General features: G+C 44.7%; 3 protein-coding genes and 1 non-coding gene across 4 annotated transcripts; 3 read left to right on the forward strand and 1 right to left on the reverse strand.

Annotated features, from left to right (window-relative positions):
- The first annotated feature begins 8,873 nt into the window (after window positions 1–8,873).
- Window positions 8,874–8,996, forward strand: LOC112270290. The gene has a single exon (XR_002962685.1). It is a non-coding gene; the product is annotated as a U6atac minor spliceosomal RNA (small nuclear RNA).
- An 859-nt stretch (window positions 8,997–9,855) lies between these two features.
- Window positions 9,856–16,276, forward strand: LOC100840566 (kinesin-like protein KIN-7A). Its single transcript, XM_014896620.2, has 16 exons — window positions 9,856–10,111; window positions 10,203–10,315; window positions 10,759–11,108; window positions 11,230–11,319; window positions 11,400–11,500; window positions 11,607–11,720; window positions 11,814–11,895; window positions 11,984–12,051; window positions 12,154–12,213; window positions 12,297–12,421; window positions 13,280–13,478; window positions 13,564–13,695; window positions 13,778–13,870; window positions 13,948–14,826; window positions 14,906–15,222; window positions 15,793–16,276. Exons 3-16 carry the CDS (start codon window positions 10,868–10,870, stop codon window positions 16,136–16,138), a joined length of 2,847 nt encoding a protein of 948 aa, XP_014752106.1. The 5' UTR covers window positions 9,856–10,111; window positions 10,203–10,315; window positions 10,759–10,867; the 3' UTR covers window positions 16,139–16,276.
- Window positions 16,277–17,133: 857 nt separating this feature from the next.
- On the reverse strand, window positions 17,134–19,794 carry LOC100844214 (monothiol glutaredoxin-S4, mitochondrial). Its single transcript, XM_003559355.4, has 6 exons — window positions 19,498–19,794; window positions 18,532–18,705; window positions 18,323–18,422; window positions 18,182–18,248; window positions 17,671–17,749; window positions 17,134–17,584 (listed from the first exon to the last, which is right to left on the reverse strand). The coding sequence occupies exons 1-6, from the start codon at window positions 19,567–19,569 to the stop codon at window positions 17,534–17,536; spliced, it is 543 nt and encodes a 180-aa protein (XP_003559403.1). The 5' UTR covers window positions 19,570–19,794; the 3' UTR covers window positions 17,134–17,533.
- A 2,483-nt stretch (window positions 19,795–22,277) lies between these two features.
- LOC100844820 (lamin-like protein) lies at window positions 22,278–23,430 on the forward strand. The gene is made up of 2 exons (XM_003559136.4): window positions 22,278–22,694; window positions 22,833–23,430. The coding sequence occupies exons 1-2, from the start codon at window positions 22,526–22,528 to the stop codon at window positions 23,156–23,158; spliced, it is 495 nt and encodes a 164-aa protein (XP_003559184.1). The 5' UTR covers window positions 22,278–22,525; the 3' UTR covers window positions 23,159–23,430.
- Window positions 23,431–24,133: the final 703 nt, after the last annotated feature.

The following is a 24,133-nucleotide window of genomic DNA, read 5'->3' on the forward strand; positions in this document are numbered from 1 at the left end:
GCACCGGGGGGCGGTAGGATAGGAGAGGAGAGGAAAGGAAAGGAAAAAAGGGCAAAAAGAAGCTCACGGTAAAGCCGGAGAGGAAAAAAAAACAATTATTAGCGCTTTTAATCTCGCAGCGTTGGTCGATCCAATGGCCGCCCGAAAGCCTGCGCCCCGGGCCCCGCCGGCCCTCTCTAGTCCAACCATGAAAAAGGCGCAGACTGCGCTAGCGAGTAGACACTGCCAGTTCTGACACCTGGGACCAGACAGATCAAACCAGCTACTGTAGCTTCGCGCAGACAGTAGTACAAGCCCGCGCGATCTGGGCCGTCGCGCCCGGCCGATCGGACGGACGCGCGGTCCGAGCCCGCACGCGTACGCCGCTACAGTGCTCCTGCTACTCCCCGTTGGCTTTGGTTCCCGGCCGCGTCGGAGATCGGGAATTCGGGTCCGTTCTTCTTCTCGACCTCGGATTCCTCGGGGAGGCTGTTTTGTTTCCCTTTCCCCGTCCCGTCACAATTGCCTGACTGCTTTGGAACGGCACGATCCTTCGGCCAGGACCAAATGGGTGGATTAGGATTAAGTTCACGGTTGGCTGGCCGTGCTAATGGCCGCAGCGGTCCCCGGCCCGTTCGGCGGTGGGGCTGGGACCCTGGCCGGGACAAAGGCGTACTATCACGTATGCTTCCATCCCACGGGATATCACATTGATTAGTTCGTCGCAGAGAAGAAAATGCTGCCGCGACAACGACTCGTGGCGTATTACTAGCAGGAGTAGTTCGTATAATTAAGGCGGAAAAGGGGGGAAAAAAGGATAATGATGCAATGAAAGGAAGGATCGTCAATATGGCGCTGGTGACACACGCCTTTATGGTTTTGTGGATCGTATCGTACTGCTGCGGCTATATCATGTCTTCCAGATCTCCCATGTGTTTTCCTTCTCTTTTCTTTTTCCTTCGTTGGTCATGGCACGCGAGTAGTGAGGACTAGTCCATGTGGATTCTTTGTTGCTGCCGTACGTGTACGTGCGAAGTTGATGGTGGTAATTTTGACCATGTCAGATTTTTCTATTGCATAGATAGTATACATGTACAACTCGTTTGGCACCCATCATAAATTTTGAAATTTATTTTGAATTTCAAAAACGAACTTGTTTGGTTGGCACGGAATTGGTCACAGAAATTCAATCTCAAATTCCATGAAATTGCACTATAACTAATCTCAATTCCTTTTCAAAAGACATCATTTCTCTCGAATTGTCTCTCACTCTACAAATCCATGTGGTATACAAACATGATTTTTTAACAAGATATTCAAATTCAACCAAATGAAATCCTATCAAAAATTAGATTTCAAATGAAATGAAACGATGGTTGCCAAACGGGCTGGTAGCAGTATTTGCATTCAAAGCAATTGTCACTGTGTGTACCTTTGAAATTTCTGCTCCTTACCTTTTTTGAGTTGAACGGAAGTATTCCGTCAGCGTGTACCTTTGCCTTAGGCTGCTCATAGTGGGAGTAACGTAAGTGGTAATATAAGTGACAACTAAGCAAATTTGATGATGTGGCATGTTATTAATGAGGAGAGAGATATTTGTGGTAACTAGATATGTTACCATAACATCACACAAATCAAAGCAAGATGAGTCTACGAGCTAATGAATGACATAATGCATGACACTACATATATGTTATTATCCACTATGAAGGTAGTAACTTGAACTACTAGTAACATATACATGTTACTATTCTAAATTACTCACCACCATGAACAGCGATTCGGAACGAAAGATCATTTTGCCGTTTGTTCGGTGTCGCTGAAGTTGAATTTGACGATTCTGGTTTCTGGCCTGTAAAATGGTACTGTATCGATTTCACTCACTTATTAGGGGCAAAGCCAGACACCGCACTGCTGCACTTGCGATTTTTGCTCCACTGGTCAACTGCGGTTTAGGTTTAGCATAGGATTTTGACGTGTTCGTTGATAGTGCTAATGTGGTCACTCCATCCTTGTTTGGTTTGCTTGCTTTAGGATATCACTAAATAAACAGAGAAAAGTGGATTTGGAGAATCGAGCCGTGTCCTTTTCAAGAAAAATTATGCATCAGAACATCCGCGGAAGACACGATTACAAATGTAGTAAACAACTTTGTCTCTAATACATTTTGAGGATGATAGCATGGCAGAATATATGTACACTACTAACAAACCCACTTAAAATCTACCGTGCACTTGCACATGCATGAGAAATATATGACTGAATTTCAGACCACTGGTGGTCACATTCTACCGGAGGATTCTATCATTACACGGAGTCACTGTGCATTGGTATCAACACATCTTTTTCCCACAAAAAAGAAACTTTAGAAACCCTGTCTCTCGATTTTTAAGACATATCGCCCATGAAATTTGGATACGTTCGGTCCAAATGCTTGATTACAACTAACTTTAAGTGAATCTTTGTGATGGTCAAGTCTGGAATTTGACCAGATGCGCAGATGGATTGTTAGTTTTTTGCCATGTCGGTGCATGATGTGGCTATTTTTCATGGACCCACAATCATGTCTCATGAAAAATCATCGTGTCATGCCCGACATGTGAAAGAATGACCAATTTTACCCTGTATTGATAGTTGTGGGCCGAAGTGCGCACAAAAAGGAGACGAAAAATAAAATCTGCACTTTCACGATAACTAAGAGAAGAAGAAGATACGCTTATCTATTCCCTAATTTAGTAAAAATCACAATGATCGACGCCGCGCCTATACCACATGCCATGGAATGCTGAATCGCGCCTACTCCGCCTTCTACGTGATGGATTGATGGAACTCCTTCTCGTGGGAAGGCCTACGCACCCGCCTTATACCTCGGTCCAACATTATGATACATAGTGTTAACCTATACAAATTTAATAATGGAGAGGCAAACACTAAGTAAAATAGTCAAATTCATTCTTAGTTAACTTACAAAGATTGTCATGTTTGTCGAGTGGTTTTTGTTTCTCTCTAAACTTTTGTAGTTTGTTTATTACTGAATAATGAGTCACGCTATCGGTGTTTTTGTATAAAGTTTTGCTAAGTCTCAGTCGAGTGAGAAAGCCAATTCCTCAGTCGACGAGCCTGTAAGAAGCGACCGATTGATCCCGATCGATCTTCTCGTCGGCTTCAGGTGAATACGAGGCTGGTGGCCTTGTGGGTTTTTATGGGTAGGATTAAAGCTTTTGGGCTGGCCTGACATTGGGCTTTTTTATTTGTGTGTTTAGACCTTTGAATGGATGTTCTGCTAATGAAAAATAAAACATCATGGTTCGACTGTAATTTTCTCGGGCAATGTATTAGTGTTCGTATCACTTAGACTTCTTTTGATAGTAAAATTGAGCGTCGCATGTCAACAACGTGATCTTTTTCATTTTAAAAATTATTTTTTTGTTAAAATATCCCTCCCATTTCACCTGCAATTTTTAGAATCGCTCATAATTTTTCACCTGCAATTTTTAGAATCATGAATAAATTTCATCTGCAATTTTTTAGAATCGCGCATAAACTTTCGCCTGCAATTTTTTAGAATCGCACCTAAGCATTCACCTGCAACTTATAGAAGCACGCATGAACTTTCTCCTGCAATTTTAATCTCATATAAAATTTCACCTGCAATTTTAAGATCGCGCATAAAGTTTTACCTGTAATTTTTAAAATCACGCATAAAGTTTAACCTGCAATTTTAAAATCATGCATGAAGTTTTACCTGCAATTTTAAATTTGATTGTTATTATTTTTGTTGCCTTTTTATTTTCTCCGTGGCGTTGGTTGTGCTGTGAAAGTATGCTTTCGTCAAGATTGGCAATTTTTCAAATTTCAAGTTTTTAGCACCGTTTTAAAATTTGTAGCAATATACATGAGAAGCATATAAGTGGGCTGAATTTATGTTACTATAAGAACGGATGCTTTATTGTGATCTCAAACTCCGAAAAAAGATACACCCACGCCCGCGCGCACACGCACGCATGTACCTATCGGGACGTCACATATACAAGGAAGAGGAGAAGAGAAGATCAATCATTATCATAGTGTGCTCTATTGTGTGCTTCGCAAAAAAACACACTGAAAAAGCCCAGACACATGCAGACCGAAAAGAAATAAACCGAAAAAGCCCAGACGCAAGAAGCAGTACAAAAGAAGAAGAAAAAACTGCACAAATCGATCGACTGAAATTTAACAAATCTCAGTTGACCGCTCCCTAGACACACCCTTTTTTAAAGGGCATTGCAAGTCTTCGAAATACTGTCTCACTGATACGCAGATGATTTTGTGAACATTGCCATACAACTGAATTATTTTGACGCTGCATGAAAAACATGTTGGAAAATTAAGCAATTTCGAGAATAACAATTCAATGAATAATTCCAGAATATAGATCATGACGACAGTAGCAACTAACAGATGCATCTCGAAAATACTAGAAGTATTAAACAGCCGAACGAACAGCAATATGAACTCGCAGATCATAACTAAACAACACATCGAATCACAATGTACGTACTGTTGCGGTGGAGAGGAAGTCGTTGCTGTTGCGTTCGCTTGACGAAGTTGTTGATGAAGAAGATGGCGGTGCGTCGCGCACCCGCCGGTCTGTAACTGATTCCAAAAATACCTCGCGCGCGTGACAAAAACATAGGAAGCACCGCACCGACCCGTCACGGCTCGGCCTCGAAATCGATCCACGAAACGCGGCGCGCGTGACGAGGCGAGCGGTGGAGGAGGAGGAGCGCGCGTGGGAATTTTCCTTACTCACTTGCTCAATAGATGAGAAGCAACATTCCTTATATGTTGGTCTCACTCACTCTAAACTAGCAAGGTGTGACTATTTACATTTCCACTCTCCTCATCCCACTTCATGAATGGGCCTTTGAAATTTTCAGGATTTATTAAAATTTGGGTTTGGACTGATCAGTCCCACCAAATTCTAACAAAACATACAACTGAATATCGGATCACTATTGAATGACCTTACAAGAAATTGATTTAGAAGATTTTGATATGCATTGATCTCGACATGCCTTTGGACAAGTGGCTCTTTGAGTTTCGAGACATGCATGCCCTTCAAAGTTAACTAACAGCCAAATCTGGTCTTAACTGAGTACGTCTCTTGGCTAAAGCAGAAAACAGGACGGTGGTTTGAGAAAAATCTATACGGTCATTCTATTTGTCAATTCTAAGGCGTAAATCGGATTACTCAAACCAGTAGTGCTAGCTACCCGTGCATACAGAGCGCGACGCCTCACGTGACTGCCGCGACAAAGAAAAGACATGGCTCACGTGCATTTCGTATAGAAAGACGTTCATTCTTTTCTGTGCGTGTTTCCAATTCCAGCTGAAGCTTGTCCCCGCTCCACATGATACAGACATACCAATTTATTTTGAACCGGATAAACGATTTTAAGATTAGTGCAGGTGACTGGCTGCGCCCCACTAATTTCCATCCGTACAACTGGCCAGCAAATTATCAGGTGTTTTAAGCATTTTGACCCGACTTGGTGTTTCTTCTACGAGTTGAATTGACTTGACTTGAGAAAATCGTTCAAAAATCGAAGGTGGCTCGGTTACAAGCAAATACACGATCTGAAGTAACATTGCTACTTCTGGTTTTACTAGTCAAGCAAGCAGTCAGTTGGACAAGTCCTTTTGGTGCACCCGTATAAGACTGTAGTACAAGAGGCCATGCCTGCCTGCCAGGCCCTGTACTAGATAGACGCACCAAAATTGATTGCTCAAGGACAGTGGCAAGCACTATACATACACTGGCCGAACAGAAAGCACCGGTGTGGCGCAGGAGGGGATCGATCCGGCATGGCCACCGCAGGCCGGCCGGAGAGAAGGAAGGAAGGGGATCCTCTGTTTATGGTTCGATCCGCCCCCGGTGGGCCCACCGGCAGCGTCATGTGTCTGTCCAAGGAAGTAATGTCTGTATCCACTCCTATCTATCCACTGTCGCTGCACCCTTCCTGTGAAAGCAACCCGCGCTTTTGGAACCTTTTGGCCCCGCTCCCCTCCCTCCAGTGTCCAGTCCCAGATGCTGCCGCCCCACCTGCGCCCATCACCGTGGGATCTGCGTTGCCTCCCTTGCCCTGGGGATTGGGATTTCTTTTTGGAAGGAATTGGGATTTGGGAACCCAAGCTACTCGACTCGAGTTCTGCATGGACCAGGCTCTTGTCCTCGTGCTTGGGGTGAGAGAGTTAACTGAATTTTACTAGAGTTAACTGAAATTAGCAACCAAGTACAGGGTACTAGTTTGACGAGCTTTGTGCATCCAAGGAAACTTGCAGAGTTACAGGATGCTCTGAGAAGAACATCTAGGAGATCAGGTCAGGCAGCGGCGAGCCATGGAAAATTTGCTCCGACATCTGTGTATTCAATGCAGGCAACCACATCGTCGTGCAGGTGTAGCCCCACCGCATCATCTCGGGCCTCCTCCGAATCCAAGCCATGCCCAAATCAGCAGAGGCGCATCGAATTATTCTTATACGAGTACTTGAATTTCCTTCAATAACACTACTGAGAGCGAGCAGCGCCACACGCAGATGAAACAAGGAGCACGAAACGACGAATCCAGCGGGGAGACGACGAGGCTAAGTTGCTGTCTTGTCTCGATTCCCGAGCGATGACATACTACTCCAAGATTGGACTAGTAGATTATAAGTTTTGAAGATTCATTTGTCCTCCGTGTCGGCCAAAAGTGATTAACATTTAGCAAGAACCAACCATGGTTTCCTGCTAAATAAAAGTGCGAACGAACACTGTTTCGATATGGCACCGCTGCTGCTATTCACATTTTAGGTAAGACGTACTAGTACCAGCAACAACTCGCCGGGAAGATCTTCGGCCAGCATGCATGCATCCATGGCATACTAGTCAGGGTAAGCAAAACGACAGAATCAGTTTGCATATCATTGTCCGAATGCTGGTTTATTTATTAATCAAAAGGATATAGCCTGCTACTGAAGAAAAAGACGAACCAGTAGAATCCTCATCCACTACCCCTCCAGAGCGAGATGCATAATGTTACTGCTGACGCCGGGATTTATGATCGGGGAACATGGAAATCTTGATATCAAGTTGATGGTTGGTTGGTTGCCAGTACTACTACAAAAGGGACCATTATCTGAGAAGATCACGTTGCATGACGTTGTATACTAGGAGAGACATAGGATCCGTCTGGGTTCGTACACCTCGTCACTGCCTTCTTTTTTCGTGTTCTCCAGAGCAAGGGGGTTCCGTTGCATTTCGTCGTGTTTTCCAGGCGAGCGAGACCCCGTTGCATTTCATCGTGTGTTCCAGGAGAGACCTGGAGACGTTGCGCCATTTTTCCTTGGAGAAAGGAAACGTCGTTTGCATGCACGTACGAACTCTACATATATATGCTGGTGTCGCCAAAATCTCATGATTAGCTGCCCGCGGCCCAGGTTCAGGTTTGATCTCATCGACCGTGGGACGGATTTACGGGCACGACGGATGGACAAAAGTCCCCGTGACGGACCATCTCGGAAGGAATTGCAGTAGTACGGCGTAGCGTATTGATGTGAACATATACTTTTTGGGTACAGAGGTTGTTGAGCAATCCATCCAGCATTCCAGCCGCACGGCCTTGGGAATTAAATGGCCGTGCAGTTGAGAGGTGGTGGAGAGATACGCGACCAAGTGGCCAATCCTACCAGATGACTCTTTCTGGCAGCAGGGGTAGGGGTAGGAGTAGGAGTACTCTCTCAGTATACTGTGTTTGTTTGGGCTTCTGGTTCAGTTACCGGAAAAGTGTTTTTGAGATCGCTAAAAACACCAAAAGTTCAAACAGGTCGTAACTCAGTCCTAGATGGGCTTATGGGCTGATACCTTAATTTGGTAGGGTTTCAAGTCTTAATTTCCTCCAAGCCCAGTTTGCAAACCAAACACCTTTTCTACCCCGATGCCTGACGGCCAGGCCAGGCAGCAGTTTTGCCCTAGCGTGCAGCCCTTGACTTTTTTTTATATAGGAATAGGATGCAGCCCTTGACTCTTTTTTTTAGAGGATGCAGCCCTTGACAGCATGGCAGCAATAGACGGGCTCGAAATTATGGCTCTTGTACGGAAGGACATACTCATTCTCCGTATCACTCTCTCTATCTCTCCTGGAACTCTAGATGCCAAACGCTAGTCACACCAGAAACACGCAGACACACCATTTTGCAGTTTGTTTAGACAGTGGTATGTTCGGAAACAATGAAGCACACACTACATTTAAACTATAATCCTACTGTACTCCTCTACCATGCATGTTCGTCTCCTCTACTATTTGGTCCTACCCTGGTTAGTGTAGTTTATATCACACTCACGTCATATTCAGCTAGAAATCCACAGACCAATTTAAGCTGAGTAATCGAGTGACAGCCTCCTCGAGGAAAAACCAAACAGCAGGAGCAAGCAAGAAGGGCTCGGACACGGGCGAAACCGGCTAACCTGCACGCTTCCCCACATCAATCGCCCGACTTTCGTGATTTCGTCTCCCGAGCCGCGAGCCCGCGAGCCCGCACCCGATCTACAGAGATAGTAATTCAGAGATTATCCTCTCATCTCACCGAATCTGCTTCATCGAGAAGAAAGAACTCCCAGGGAAATGTCAGCCCGTATGACTCACTGACCCTTACCTACCTGTGAGGTACAAGTACAGCAACAGAGATGCCATTTAAAAAGAAAAAACTCCAAGAACATTGTATACTACTGCTAAGTTGCTTCTCACAAATGAAAAAGTTGAAGTCTTATATTTATTAAACTAAGTGGTGAATCCTACTCCCTACTTTCCATATCAGGTGACTCAAATTTCTCTAAAAATGGACGTATTTCTATATTAAAATACGTCTAGACAGTGTTCGTAAAAAGGAGAGACAGTTGGCATCTTCCCTGACACGACGGGAACGGTCTTCGGACTTTCCACTAGCACGTTGCGGTTAAGGCTACCCGCTTCGGCGGATCTTACCCAAATTTTTATTTTCTTCAAAAAAATAAAATACGTTTAAATACATGTAATATTTCGGCACTTAATATGTGACGGAGGGAGTACTAATTTTCATGCTACATACTCGACGGGTATCTAGTGCAAACGAACATGCTTCTAACCAATACTCCGTATAAGAATGTTTTAACCCTAAGTTGACCGTGAACCTTTGACATGGGGGAAGTATAGTGCATTACGTATGCATCCAATCCTCATTGCGAATTTGCGACACATATCACCTTAAATGTCTTGAAAATTCTACGATGATGTGAAAATTCTAATCCAAATTTGGTACACATCGTTATCTCAGAGAAACAAAAAAGATAAATTAAGCGATGATAACGATCCAGATTGATGACCAATTAAAATCAATAACTATTCACTTGATTTATCTTTTATTTTACAAGTTGCCCATTGAATTTGAATTTTGTTTTCTATGGCACGGTAAATACTACGTAGTACATCATGGTTATGTTTGATCTATGTGTTCATAATTGTTCTAGGCACTTCTACGAGAGGCAATCGATATTGGGTGCACCGGGTGAATGACACCACGCAAAGAGCTCGTGATTTGAATTCAGCACGCAAAGCCGGTGAATTGGACGTGCAATTTAAAATAGACTTCCACACCCTGTGAGCTGTGACCTGTGACCTGCCGGTGGCATCTTAGCTCGTGATTTGAATTCAGCAAGCCCTCGGAAAAAACCAAAACCTACCATAAAACTTCGTTTCCCCGACAGGTGTGTCCCAGCGACGCGCATCCCTACCATGGCCCACATATCAGCCGTTCAAGGAAACGGCGAAGTCGAGTTACGGGGGGCTTTCCGTAACGCCTTTCCATATGTAGCCGTTGCTGCCTCGACTCACACTTCGTCCCCCTCCGCTCGCCCGTCTTCTTCTCCGTCCTCTTACTCTTTCCTTCGCGACGGCGTGATCGAGCGAGCTCTCTCCGCTCGAGCGCGCACGCCCACCAAATCCCGATCCCCTTCCACCCCGAAGGGATTTCTCTCGCGGTCGTCGTGGGCCTCCTCCGCAGCACCGGGCTGGCCGGGACCGGCGTGCGGTGGCGACTGGAGATCCATCCGTAGTTGGATTGATTTCGCTTCCTGGTGACGAAACCTAACTTGCCTGGATTGCCCGCAGAGTTTCGTCATGTCGTTTTTCGTTTACTGTAATCCAGATCCTTCCTTGTCTCTCCAGTTTGTTCCGGATTTGCTTGCTGCCTGGCGGAGGCGCGGACCAAGTCATTTTTCTGACGAATTTGGGGGGTTGACGGGTTGTACTCCACACCCATGCTCGCCTGCAGGTTTTAGGTAAGCGATTGCAATGGTGTCGGGATTTTGAATGGATGCACTTACAAGAGAAACATGCGCTTACGGCATAAATCTGGAATGTGGAATCGGCTTGTCATAGCATAGTTTGGACGGAGAACATTCAGATTTGTTCCTACAATGTTCAGTAGAAATTGTACATTTGGTCGTGTATTTTCACAGTGCACATGTTTTTGAAATATGGAATTGTTGCTATTAGATAGCAGTGTAATTATTACTCATAAAGGGTGAAGTAAAATCTGTTTATATCTATTTATGGTGTTCAAACTATATGACTTTTTATTGGATTGACGAGCTCAGTAGTCTTACAATTCTCTTGTACGGCGCATTTGTGTTTTTGTGGCCGATGATGAGCTCTCACTTCATTTTACATTCTTATTATTGTTAAGTAATTTGAACTTCCTTACTGTCGGTGTGCCTTTCAGCAAGATTTTTCTCAGAAGGCTGGGTTGTTGTTATTTTTGCCAGCCTTTTGGCTGCAGTTTGGATTGAAGGACCTTATAGCTTATAACACAACAACGAGGATTAACGGAAATGGGTGCATCAAGACACCCAAGCACACCTGCATCGAAGATTGCGCGCACGCCAAGCCTTACCCCTGGCGGCAGCTCCAGATCCAAGGAGGAGAAGATATTTGTCACAGTTAGGGTGCGACCATTGAGCAAGAAGGAACTGGCCGTGAAGGACCAGGTTGCATGGGAATGCGCTGATAGACAGACAATTTTATACAAGGGCCCCACACAGGACCGAGCTGCACCCACCTCTTACACTTTTGGTACGTTGTCCACTTTGCCCAGTGATCAATTTGTTTACTGGATATATAGATCAATAACTCTATTTGTCTTGACTGAAGTGACCTTCTAATGAACTAATTCATGCCTGTGCACTACTTCCAGATAAGGTGTTCGGGCCGGGTTGTAAGACAGATTTGGTTTATGAAGACGGAGCTAAGGATGTTGCTATGTCTGCTATGACAGGCATTAATGGTAGATACATGTTCAATTTCTAGCTTGGTGCTAATGGAATGATTATCGTAGTGATCCTTTTCCTTGTCATTGTTTTGCAGCCACCATTTTTGCATATGGTCAAACTAGCAGCGGCAAGACATTTACCATTAGAGGCGTGACAGAGAGTGCTGTTAGTGATATTTACAGGCACATTGAAAATGTGAGCTTTGTGCATCTGCTGAAGCAACTACTCTTTGCAATTATCGAAGATTGATTTCTAACATTTCATAAGACATAACCATTTCTGGCTTTTGTTGATTGCTTAGACTCCTGAGAGGGAATTTATCATCAAGATATCTGCTATGGAAATCTACAATGAGATTGTGAAGGATCTTCTACAACCTGACTCTGGCCCCCTTCGCCTGCTAGATGATCCTGAGGTTTGTTTGTAATTTTGCTCAGTTAATAAACTGCCCTCACAATATTGCCCTTTATGTTGTAGCGATCTTATAGAACATTCTTTGCTTTTACAGAAAGGAACCATTGTGGAGAAGCTAGAAGAAAAAATCGCCGACGACAGACAACATCTGAGGCATCTAATCGACATTTGTGAAGGTTACTGTATACTGTATTCTCCCAGCAAAGAAGAATTGTGTAATGTTAATTAGTGGACATTTGTTGACGACCTTCCAAACAACTGCAGAACAAAGACAAGTTGGGGAAACGGCACTAAATGAGGCCAGTTCACGCTCTCACCAAATCATTAGGCTGGTATATATGAGAATAATCTCTTCCTGTTTACACCCTTCCCAAGAAAAACGCATCGAGGAAAGACTTAACCTTTCTGTTCTGTATATGCGCTATGCACTTCAGACAGTGGAGAGTAGGCTTCGTGAAGTGTCGGATTGCGTTAAATCTCTTGTTGCTAGCCTCGTAAGCAAATTTCCCTACTTTTGGAAATTGGTATGCTGATTTTACTTGTAATCTTAATGTTTTTTATTTTTCTTTGTTCTCAGAATTTTGTTGACCTTGCTGGAAGTGAACGAGCTGCACAGACACATGCAATTGGTGCAAGATTGAAAGAAGGCTGCCATATAAATCGCAGTCTGTTGACTTTGACTACTGTCATCCGAAAGCTGAGGTCTGAGTTTCTGAGAAACATTTGTACATGAGAAGTTTGTATCAGGTGTCTTTAGTAGCGTTTTCTTTGAATTCATAAAAAAAGTAATCCTGAAACTTGGATGGGCTGCTTCATTAGTCTTAATTCTAGCTATCCGCTTCATTAGTCTTGATTCTGGCATACCTCTACTTGGTCCAATGTCAACAATTTTGAGAGAGTTGCTTTGTGTTGTTGAAATAACTTCTGAACTTCTATTTTGCTAACATCTCGTAGTACTAGGGTCTTCAGCTCCTGGATCTGTTGGTTAATTGACTGAAAGTCCAAACTTCAGGATTGGGGTTTTTTGTGTGCAAGTGGCCTTTAACATGTAATGACTGATAAGCGGTAGTTTTCCATATGACAGGGTTATGAACTCATCATTGAACGCAACTGCTACATGGTTATTGTATTTAATTCAACACTTTTTTTTCAACACATTTGTTTTAGTTGTACATAAATAGACTTTATATTCCAGTGCAAAAAAAAAGACTTTATAACAATGTCGACATATTCTCTATTAGAATATCTCGCAGGTTACCATCATGTACCATGTACTTTTCGTATGGACCTGTCAAACATCTACAAAATGTCCACTTCATAATAATCAAATTCTAGGTTTGAGTTAGATGATATCAATGGTGTTGCAATAAAAATGCAAATAATTGTGTGTATTGCTAAATCGGCCACCCTGAGTTGCAGACATTGCCCCTGTCCTCTTGAACAATGCATAATACTGCAGAAATTTTAGGTACACTAGCAATTAGCATTAAGATTGTAGATGATAAGAAAGTTCATCCTTGTTAGAACTTCGATCAAGCTAATTATAAATTCCAATTGCAGCTCAGAGAAAAGAAGTGGACACGTACCCTATCGGGACTCAAAGCTCACACGTATTTTGCAACTTTCTTTGGGTGGGAATGCAAGAACAGCCATCATCTGTACCATGAGTCCAGCCCGAACACACATAGAACAGTCTAGAAATACTTCATTCTTTGCGGCATGTGCCAAGGAGGTCACAAATACTGCAAAAGTTAATATGGTAAGAGTTGTGACTGTGAGACAACATTTCTTTGCCATACACTTGGTTGTTCAAATCAAGTCAACTCATTCTGGTGTCCATACAGGTTGTAACTGATAAGCAACTCGTGAAACACCTTCAGACGGAGGTTGCTAGGCTAGAAGCAGTACTAAGGACCCCTGACCGTGCCTCCTCTTCTGAGATTGCCATAATGGAGAAGGACAGGAAGCTTAGACTGGTAAACTCTCTGACCAAGAATGAGATGCTTACTATTGACTTTCAAGGATTTTGTAATTTCCCTAATAAACTTAACCTTGCAGATGGAAAAAGAAATGGAAGAACTCAAGAAAGAACGAGATAATGCACGTGCAGAACTGGAAGAACTACGAAAGAAGATGGGTGATAACCAGCAAGTAAGATTTTACCTCTTTCTTATCGAGAACTTTTTTTATTTTGCTGCTAACTAAAGCAAACCCATTTTTTCCTTTAGGGGTGGAATCTGTTTGACTCGCCCCAAATGGCCCGAAAGTGCCTCACATTTTCTGGGTCACTGCATTCTAGTAAGAAGATCAAGATAAGGAATTCAATTAGGCAATCGTCCACTGCTCCATTTATGCTAAAACATGAAATTCGCAAACTTGAGCAGCTACAACAACAGCTTGAGGTTGAAGCAAACCGAGCTATTGAAGTACTGCACAAGGAGGTCGAATGCCACAAACAGGGCAACCAAGATGCAGCAGAAACTGTTGCCAAACTTCAGGCAGAAATCAGGGAAATGCAGTCTGTTAGATCAGAAAACACAGATGTTGAGATGGTTGCAGATGAAGGGAATGGGTCTGATTTGAAAGATGAAATTACTAGACTTCATATGCAAGACACTGATATTGCCAAACTTGAGGCAAAGTTAGAAAATGTACAGAGGTCTATTGATAAATTGGTGATGTCACTTCCAAATGTTGTCACACAGTGTAATGGAACTACCACGAAGTTCAGTGTATCGAAAAAGAAGAGGAGGATGCTTCTTCCACTGGGCATGAGCAACATAAACAGACCAAATCTAATAAGAGCACCTTGCTCTTCTAGTAGACCTTCAGAGTCAGAACCCGAGAACAGGGCTCCAGAGAGTGACCTTGTGTGTCATGAGGATCAAGGAAAGGCTACGCCCACCAAGAGTGAAGATACTGGAGATGTCTCATCACGTGATGAAACACCGCGCAATAGGCGATCGAGCTCAGTGAACATGAAAAAGATGCAGAGGATGTTTCAAAATGCCGCTGAAGAAAATGTGAGGAACATCAGGGATTATGTCACTGAGTTGAAGGAGAGAGTGGCAAAACTTCAGTACCAAAAGCAGCTGCTTGTCTGCCAGGTTCTGGTCTCATTTGATCTTGCACACACACATTCACATTTTGGTGATCCTGAAATGTTTTCTCTAAATTTTCTTACAGGTTTTGGAATTGGAATCTAATGAAAGCAAACCAAATGACACGGAAGAAGATCCTGTGGAAAATGTCCCATGTCTGCAAGATGGTCCTGAATCTTGGGACAGATTGTTTAAGGAGCAGATGCAGCACATTATCCATCTGTGGGATCTCTGTCATGTATCCATCATACACAGGACCCAGTTCTACATGCTATTCAGGGGGGACACTTCTGATCAGATATACATCGAAGTTGAAGTCCGAAGATTGTTATGGTTGCAACAGCATTTGGATGAGGTTGGTGAGGCACCTGCTGATGACCTTGCAGTTTCTCGAGCCTCAAGGTAAATATAATAATCAGCCAACATGCTGCCTGTCATTTTTCTGTTTTACAGATGCTGTTGATTATTTCTAGCGGCAAGAAAGTACGCAGTGTAGTGTTCAAATGTGCCAGAACATAGAGGCGTTAAAGCTCTAACTTGATAATCTAAGTCATTGTGCTACCTTCTGTGTTAATTAGACATCATTCAACATCCACAACTTTGTCTTGATCAAAATACAAGTAGGCCGAGTTAAAAATTTAAGTATATCATATCTCCTTTTCCTACCAGATTGTTTTTTTTGGGAAAGATGGTTGGTTGGCATATCTTAACATGGTATTAGAGCTGAGATTTTAGGTTCTAGTCTCAGTCCCCGTAATTTCTTATTATCCACGTCGGGCGTGAGGAGAGTTGTTTATTTTTCCACATCCATGTCGGATGGGAAGGCGGGTGTTATCATATCTTTATGGAAATCTGCTTGGTTGCTATATCCTTAAAAAAAGTTTCATTAGTCCTTTTGTGTACTGAATGTTAAAAATGATTTATCTCTGAATGGCTCCTGGGCAGCTTTCATTCATTTTTCTTACATTGCAGCATGAAGGCGTTAAGGAATGAGCGAGAATTTCTTTCGAGAAGGATGGGCTCGAGGATGGCAGAAGAAGAGCGGGAGCGGCTCTTCATCAAATGGCAGGTCCCTCTCGAGGCAAAGCAGCGAAAGCTGCAGCTCGTGAACATGCTCTGGACAGAACCCGGCGATGAAGTGCATGTCGAGGAGAGCGCCGACATAGTGGCCCGGTTGGTCGGTTTCTGCGAGGGTGGCAACGTCAGCAAGGAGATGTTTGAGCTCAATTTCGCAGTACCAGCAAGTAGGAAGCCTTGGCTGATGGGCTGGCAGCCAATTTCCAACATGATCAGGGAGAAAGCTGTACTTTGGACCTGATGGCCTATTCTTGTCGGAACTAGCCCGATGTAGCGCCCAATTGCACAGAAGCATCTTTATTCTTTTTGGCTCACGTAGATATGTGTTGCTGTATTCTTTTAAAGAACGCAAAATCAATGTTGCTGTGTACTATTTGTATATGATATTGGACAAATATAAGAAACTAAAACACAGATGATGAGCACAATTAATCGTTAAAAAAGACAGAATTAATCTGTGTTTCGATCTTTGTCTCCTTCAAGCTATCTTTCTACTATTATTGGTGAGATTGTTTCATCCTTAGATCTCATGTGTTGAAGTGTATAAGTGGATTGACTAATCGTTTTCATCGAATCCGATCTTTTGATTGCGTTGGCTAGTGCATGGAGCTTGATATGATATCAGAGCTTTAGATCTCAATTTCAAATACTGGTTTCTGGCCTATTGAGTCATATGTATGAGTTTACACGTGTTGACATGTCTTCCCCGTCACACGTGAGAGAGGGTGTTGAAGTGTATAAATAGATTGTCTGTATGATAGCCTATAATGCTACATAGAGAAAAGTTATGTATCCTACCTTGATAACAGTGGAAGAAAATTTGGGTGGCTTCAGCTATGATTTTATTTCGGATTTGGGACTTCTCCAAGTAAAAAAGCTGGTGTTCATGTGTTGTTGCTATTGCAGTTCAGAGGCCTTCAGCAAGGCTTGAGGTTTCACAAGAACCAAGACAGTGTCTTAGATGTAGCTTGAGTCATCTACTCCATATATGTTGTTGCGTATGACGAGCATATTATTCAAAATAGTTCAGGCTTCAGCCACTGTCTGGGTCATAAAGGTACCACCTGGCACCTGCAACAAAATCTAGTACTCCCTCTGATCCTAAATTCTTGACTCAAATTTGTCTAAATATGGATGCATCTATTCTTAAAAAGCGTCTAGATATATGTATATTTCGACAACAATTTAGGATAAGAGGAGTAGCAAATTTCTAAAATAATATTCAATCAAGAGATCTGAGACCACAAAGCGCAAGCGCAATCACAATTCACTCGACGAGTAGCACATGAGCCTCTATATATTATAAGTACACAAAACCCTTAACATTTGTTATTGCAGCTCAAGTGGAAGTCCAAAATAAAATCCAACACAAAGCACCTGACGTATTGGAACCTCAAGATCTATCAGGCATAAACAGCACAAGGTAAAAAAAGTAGAAACTTAGTGTCATTTATTAATCATCGAACAGAACTTGGATGCTATTAGTATTGAGGGATTGTTCGTCACGATTGGCAAAAGGAGATCGCAAATCTGCATCCAATGATGTGTAGGGGCACCGGAGATGAAGTCACACGAAGAAAGCATCCATCTCCATGCTAATGCTAACATACTGTGGCTTGCTTCATGGGGCTCTGTCTTATTCGCCCTTTTGTGCAACATCACCAAGTAGATCCTTAAGCTCACCTTTCTGAGGAAAATTGAGAGAGAAAGTCATCCATAAAGTCAAGATCTAGCTGGACACAACTAGTGATTAAATCAGATGAGTTCACTTGCCTGGTGCATGTTTAATATGATGTCAGATCCTCCAACGAACTCTCCTTTGATAAATATTTGTGGAAAGGTAGGCCAGTTACTGCACATAGAGACGTATCTTAGTAATTGTCAAGATAGACAACTTCCAAGTTCTGCATCTTAGCCAGCTGAACGCTGTTAGACTATTCATTTATCATTTCCACATATCATGATGCATATGAATTAAATTAAATTGAATTAAAAATTAATGTTTGGAAGAGGGACAAGATAAGTAGAGCTCCACATATGTAATACAGGGCACAGTATTTTCTTTTTGGATGTATGTGTTCGAAGTAAAGCCTCCGACAAACCAAATCAAAATAATAACTCATACGCTAAAGCTAGCCCTTTGAAAACAATTTCCTTCATCTCATTTCATATAATATTCTCAAGATGTACACCACATATATCTAGTTCTTTTTCTTTTTCCTTGGAGATGGTCGCCTTCCACCTAGAAGCATATATCATCAGGGAGGTAGGAGTAGTCACTTACGTGTGAGCTTTGACACTCTCCTTGAGCTTCATATTACTCAGAATATCTCTAGCACTGATAGAAACACCTACAATGGACAAATTTAAGAGTTAGTAATTCTGGAGGCCATTGATTGGCAGCTGGTACCTAGATACAGCTTACCATATTGCTGGAGAACCTTAACAGCCAGTGCACTGAACCCACACCTGGGAGCATCAGGATAACCCTTCATGTAGATCAAGACTGGATTCTCCTTGATATCCTACGAAATAATACATTGATGCAAATGAATAAATGATAAGCCTGTTTTCATGACAATTCAAAATGCCTTGATCTAAATGTGCAGCAAGATCATGTGTACAAGTAAATACCTGAGCAACGATGTCATGCAAAGATGAGTCAGAACCTTTGCTTGTAGGCTGGAAATCTTGATGTGTATCCGGATCAGCAGTTACCCGTGTTGTACTTGATGCCATGTTTGCATTAGAATCATCAACTTGTGATGAGTAGGCCATGAACTGTTGGAAAGTGGGTTGTGCCATAGCCTGTTCTTCCGGTCATAATAATGCAAGAGAAGGTCATAATACAATTATGAAATGAACATCACAATGAAATTTACCTGGATTGAACAAAATACTGAACACACTGTAAAACTTGCAGAATAATGTGAGCAGCAGTGGAACTTCAACAAAAAATAACAGGGGGGCAAGCTAATGGATTCTGTGTGATTCCTTTATTAAGAAAGGAAAGTAAGCTCTAAAAATAGTGCTAGCTAGCACCCAACCTGGCCTAAGGTGGAAATGCAAGGCTGGTTGGTTCTTTGATAACTTGGAAGTAAAAGCAACATTGTCACGTTTATACATTGTAAGCATGGGGTAAAGGGCAATGTATGCCCAGCCAAATTGATGGCAATGACAAAATATCACAAGTCTATACCATAAGTAGACAGGTTGCCTCAAGTCCCATTTGATATTTTTGTGAGATGGCAAATTGAACGCATATCTGTTATAAATACAATTCATTAGGGAGAGAACTATAGCATGATAGTGTAACATCTATTGAGATAAAACAGTGGCAAGCTTATCCACAGGCAGCCCAAAGCCCAAACCCAAACGGCAGCATCGAAAAGCCGAAATGGGTTCAACACTACAGATTAGGATTTTCGGGTCGAATGGATGGGCGCAAGAGGGAATTAGGTCACCGAGTCCAAATTCTGTGCTCTTGAAAAGTGAAAGGGGGGAAACATCAAGGGCACCATGACACCTCTATCAACTAATCTCGTTAAAAGGATGGACAATCGTTCCTAGACAGAACTGTGCGCGAATGGGTAGCCTTACCGCCGCTGTGCTCGACGCGCGGCACGACCTCGCGATCCCCCTGACGAGGGCAGTCGACACCAACCTCGCCATGATTATCTCCCCGCAGCGATGGATAGGGCGAAACTTGGTTACTGCGAACTGGTTGGCACGCGTTCGGACGGCGCTAGGTCCCAATAGGAACTGCGGGAGGAGCAGGCCGGTGGAGGCGGCCGCGGCGAGCGGCGAGGCGGCGAAGCGGTCGTGGGACTGGGACGGATGGACCGTGGACGGGGGTGATGTGGAGAGATCTAGGCCCGCCGCACCGATCTGATACGCTGTTGTTGCGTGCTAGGAGGAGTGTGATGATAATCGACAGGTCCAAGCCCAAACTGTTGGCCCAAGCTGAAATTTTCTTTCCTAAGAAGAGAAGGAAGGCCTGCGGGCCTCGTTGAGCTTGTGCACCAATGGGCTCCTCAAATGAGAGTCTGCTGGGCTCGGGCTTGACAACTTCTTATGGGCCACTCTATGGATCACCTTGCAGGCCGCCGAAGCCGAAGAAAAGCAAAGCAAAGGCCGGTTAGAAATTCCATACGACACGGGCACATCATGGTCCAAAATTCAAATCCAAATTTGATCTATATTTGGGTTCTTCTTTCTCTTCGTCGATTTGGTGGTTGACTTTGAATTTCCGTGTCTATGTTCTCAAGAAACTTTTAGCATTTCTACCGAGACGATCCAAGGCTGGTGCAGTCCACCGTGTGAGGGTGTGTGATCTGTCTGAACTCAGCACGAATAGCGAGTGAACATCTAAGGGGGGGGGGGAGGCAGTGAACTGGATGGATTTTACGGCTAGATAGCTATATCACCACCGTAGCAGCAATTCACCCGTCACCCGTGCGCAAGCACCTTGAAACTCAATCCTACCATAAACTTCCCTCCCTGCGGGACAGCACCCACTGCTAGCATCAAGGAAGTGGCGAATTGCAGGGGAAATGGATATAAGCCCCTTCTTTTTTGCTTTCAGGAGGAGTTTCTCCGAGAAGCTACTCCCCAAGCTTTCTGAAAAAACTGCATGTAAAATTTTGCTAGGCTTTCAAATTAGTATGGGCTAAACCGTGACGATACAAGAGGTATTTAGTTTGGATTTGAGTCTCTACTCACACAATCGCTCAACGTCACGCCGAGAAGGATGGAATCCGATGAACTGAGTTCTCGGCAGAGGAGAAAGAGACATGCCCGTATGGGGTTTGGTTACAAGTTTGTCTGATCTGAATGCAAAATGTCTGTAATACCCCTACATTACACTAGTCTCATGTTTAGTTAAATAAGATAAAGTGCTAAATAAGATGCTAACCTGAAATTATGCACACATCTATTTATCACCATTTGGTATCCATACATTCGGCTATACAACATCAGTTCATCCATCTAAGTTCATACGCATGCATCAGCTCATACAAAATTACAAAAGCGTCAATTCCATTGGCAATGAAGCATCAGTACATTACTTGAACTGGCAGCTACTTAGCAAACATCCAGAACCATGAATTGCATCCCAAAAAAAATGAACTGCGACTTGTACAGCGCAGGGTTTGCAAGAACTTCAGAAATTTCAGGGTAATGCTAAGCCAAACTTGCAGATACTACTTGTAAACACAAGAATTAGGAAGAAGCAAATCCAAATTCGTTCTTCATGCACGCACGGAAGAGGATCTGGAGGGGACTGTCAGGCTTGGGGCACAGATGCAACTTGATCCAGTGGGAGGCGGCAGCAGGGCAACGGCCGACCGGATCTGGAGGTTGCCATCGAGCTTGACGAGATGTGGCGGATGGGGTAGCCGGAGTCGAGCTCGGGACGGCCGGCGGGGGGGTAGGCGGCGGGGAAGATGGGGAAGCCGGAGTCGAGCTCCTGGACGGTCGGCGTTGGGGTAGGCGGCGGGGAAGATGGGGAAGCCGGAGTTGAGCTCCTGGACGACCGGCGGTGTGGAGGAGGCGGGGCGGCCAGTTGCTGGGGAGATGAGGAGGAGGCGAGGCTGCCGGCGGGGGAGAAGAGGTGGGGCGGGGGAGGAGCATCCGCGGCAGGGATGCGAGCTTAGGGTCTATGTGGCGATTTGTTTCTGCTCGGCTGCACGCTCGGGTATCGATGGGGAAAAAAACAATTCGCGGAATCGCGGCCTGGAACTTGCCGGTGGCATTTTACCCGTAAAAACGGTTCGCCGCGAGAGCGCAAGTCCCAAAATGCTGCGTGGAGAAATCCGAGAAATTGATCCAGACCAGTTTCTGCTGGAAGCTTTTTTTACGCATGATTTGGATTGAATTTCTTCATGCAGCTAGTGGGAAATTTTCCCTTCTTTTAGGCTTCTAGACCAGCTTTTTTCCTGCTGGGCCTGGGCCTCACGCCTCCTGAAGTGCTCGTCTGTACGTCTTTTCTCACGCAACGCCTGGTCCAGCTACTTAGCCGTGACATAAACTAACTTGAATTTCCTCAAGAAAAAAACTAACTTGAAAGATTAGAAAAAATGATGTTGGTCGGACCCAGCTTCCGGGTGAAGCTGCGAGGGGCTGGTCGCTAGCGTGGCCACCCACGGCTGTGATGTTGCAAATCGATGCCCACCCACACGTCCCCACCGGCCAAACGTACCCCGATGCCGCATTGCCGCGCCTCACCGGTCGCAGCCTCCCCCCGACCACAACCCGGGACCCTTAGATCCGCGAACGGGAACGGACGGCCAGGATAACAGGCCCACCGCATGGAGCGCAGCTCAGGCTCCTGTCCTTCCTGCCTCGCTCCTGTAATAGCAGGAGCTCCCATAGCAATGACGATATTTTGGTTGAGGCATTTGCTCGTGTAACCTCACTAAAGAAGGAGCCATTCGCTCCGTCGCTCGCCCCCACCGCCGCCCTGCCCCCATGTGCCCCCTCTTTTAAAGACAGCAGCCAGCGTCTCAGCTAAATCCTTTCTCCCACATTCAGCTCGTCCCATTTCAAGCACACCGGCGCGCGCACACAAACACATCTGCGAGTTCTCTCTGATTCGTGTGAGCAGCAGCAGCTGCTCCGGGGGACGATGGTGCGGCGGAGAGCTGCGTGGGCCGCGCTGCTGGTCGCGCTGGCCGCCTGCGCGGCGCTGCCGGCGACGACGACGGCCAACAAGATCTCCATCAACTGGGCGCCCAACACCAACTACACCGTCTGGGAGCAGACCCACGGGCCCTTCTACAAGGGCGACTGGCTCGGTACGCATCTTACTTCTCTCGCCACAGTCTTCTCGCGCTCCGGCGCTCCTGCCCAGCAGATCTGGCCGCGGAAGGCAAATGCGAGCTTCATTCTTCGATGGATTTGTAGTTAAAAGGATTTTCTTTGTATTTGCGCAGTGTTCTACTACACGACGGGGCAGGCGGACGTGGTGGAGGTGAACGAGTCCGGGTACAACCGGTGCGACGCCAGCAACGCCATCTACAACTACAGCAAGGGCCGAAGCTTCGCCTTCGAGCTCAACCAGACCAAGACCTACTACTTCATCTGCAGCTTCGGGTACTGCCCGGGCGGGATGCGCCTCGCCATCAAGTCCCAGAAGCTGCCGCCGCCGTCGCCGCCGCCCTCCGCCCACGACAGGTCCGCCGCGCTCGCCAGGTCGCACGCCGGGCTCGTCCTCTACGCCGCCGCCGCCGTCCTCGCCGCGCTCCTCAGGATGCTCTAGGCACTCTCCTGGAGCCCGGTTCCGTCCAGTTCGTTTGTTAGATTTGGTTGTGGAGTTCCCTTTTTTCATTTTCTTTGCTTGTTTCTACTCCAGTGTTGTGTTGTGCCTAGGCTACGTAGAGCAGTAGTTTTAGTTTTACCACGTTCTTTGGTCGCGGTTTCATTAGCGGTGTGGATTTGCTGAACCAAATGGTTAAGCACCCATTAATTATTTTGTCAAGTGTGAAGAAAGAATGCGCCTTGAATCGTAAGAAAAAACACTTCCCTTTCACACTCGTGTGGTTGCCGTACGTGTTCTCTTGCAATGCAAATGCGCAACACCAGCCGGGTTTTGTGCACATGATCTCGATAAAAATTGAACAGGCCTTTGTGAGAAAGAAACGCGGCAACATTTGGTGCGCGCCGTGCGGAAAACGCTCGCCAAATGTTAGAATTTGTACCATGTATGTGAACAATTATTTTAGCGTGACACAGATCCTTATCTGACGGCTGGAATTTAGGAGCTATCCTTGCCTACTCTTCCTGGCAATCTACTCTTAATTTTTGTCTCAAATTTGTCCAAAACTGAACGTATCTATTCTAAAAAAAATTTAGATACATGTAATATTTTAACAAGAATTATGAAACAGACAAAATAGCTTGGTCCATCTGCTGACTGCTCTTGTCTTCAACGAGAAGCTCCCCACGGGCCGGCCAGCTAGACGGTGTCAGACCAAGGCAGGTTGTGCCGAGCCAAACCAAGGCAGGTTGTGCTGAGCCGCGGCACGGCGCCCAACCAGCGAAGCAGCAGCAGATCACATGCGTTCGTGATGGACATCACGTGGCCTTCGTTTCAATGCAGATCGCAGCCTCGCGGGAGAGATGTCGATGATTCCCGATCCTCCCCACATTTGTTGACCTTGCCACCCGCGCGTTCTCACTCAATTTTGTTTCAACTAGATTAGATGATAAACTGCGCGTTGCTGAAAAACCATGT

Source organism: Brachypodium distachyon, chromosome 1 (assembly GCF_000005505.3).
Source record: "Brachypodium distachyon strain Bd21 chromosome 1, Brachypodium_distachyon_v3.0, whole genome shotgun sequence".
NCBI classification, from domain to species: domain Eukaryota; kingdom Viridiplantae; phylum Streptophyta; class Magnoliopsida; order Poales; family Poaceae; genus Brachypodium; species Brachypodium distachyon.

What these genes read in the sequence shown, in the direction of transcription:
- LOC100840566 (XM_014896620.2), top strand. Translation starts at nt 10,868, where the DNA reads ATGGGTGCATCAAGACACCCAAGCACACCTGCATCGAAGATTGCGCGC. An exon ending in CTCACCAAATCATTAGGCTG is followed by an intron (nt 12,052 to 12,153) that starts GTATATATGAGA and finishes TATGCACTTCAG; the next exon opens with ACAGTGGAGAGTAGGCTTCG. An exon ending in AGCAGCTGCTTGTCTGCCAG is followed by an intron (nt 14,827 to 14,905) that starts GTTCTGGTCTCA and finishes ATTTTCTTACAG; the next exon opens with GTTTTGGAATTGGAATCTAA.
- LOC100844214 (XM_003559355.4), bottom strand. Translation starts at nt 19,569, where the DNA reads ATGGCGAGGTTGGTGTCGACTGCCCTCGTCAGGGGGATCGCGAGGTCG. An exon ending in GAGAGTGTCAAAGCTCACAC is followed by an intron (nt 17,750 to 18,181) that starts GTAAGTGACTAC and finishes CTCTATGTGCAG; the next exon opens with TAACTGGCCTACCTTTCCAC. An exon ending in TCATATTAAACATGCACCAG is followed by an intron (nt 17,585 to 17,670) that starts GCAAGTGAACTC and finishes AATTTTCCTCAG; the next exon opens with AAAGGTGAGCTTAAGGATCT.
- LOC100844820 (XM_003559136.4), top strand. Translation starts at nt 22,526, where the DNA reads ATGGTGCGGCGGAGAGCTGCGTGGGCCGCGCTGCTGGTCGCGCTGGCC. An exon ending in CTACAAGGGCGACTGGCTCG is followed by an intron (nt 22,695 to 22,832) that starts GTACGCATCTTA and finishes GTATTTGCGCAG; the next exon opens with TGTTCTACTACACGACGGGG.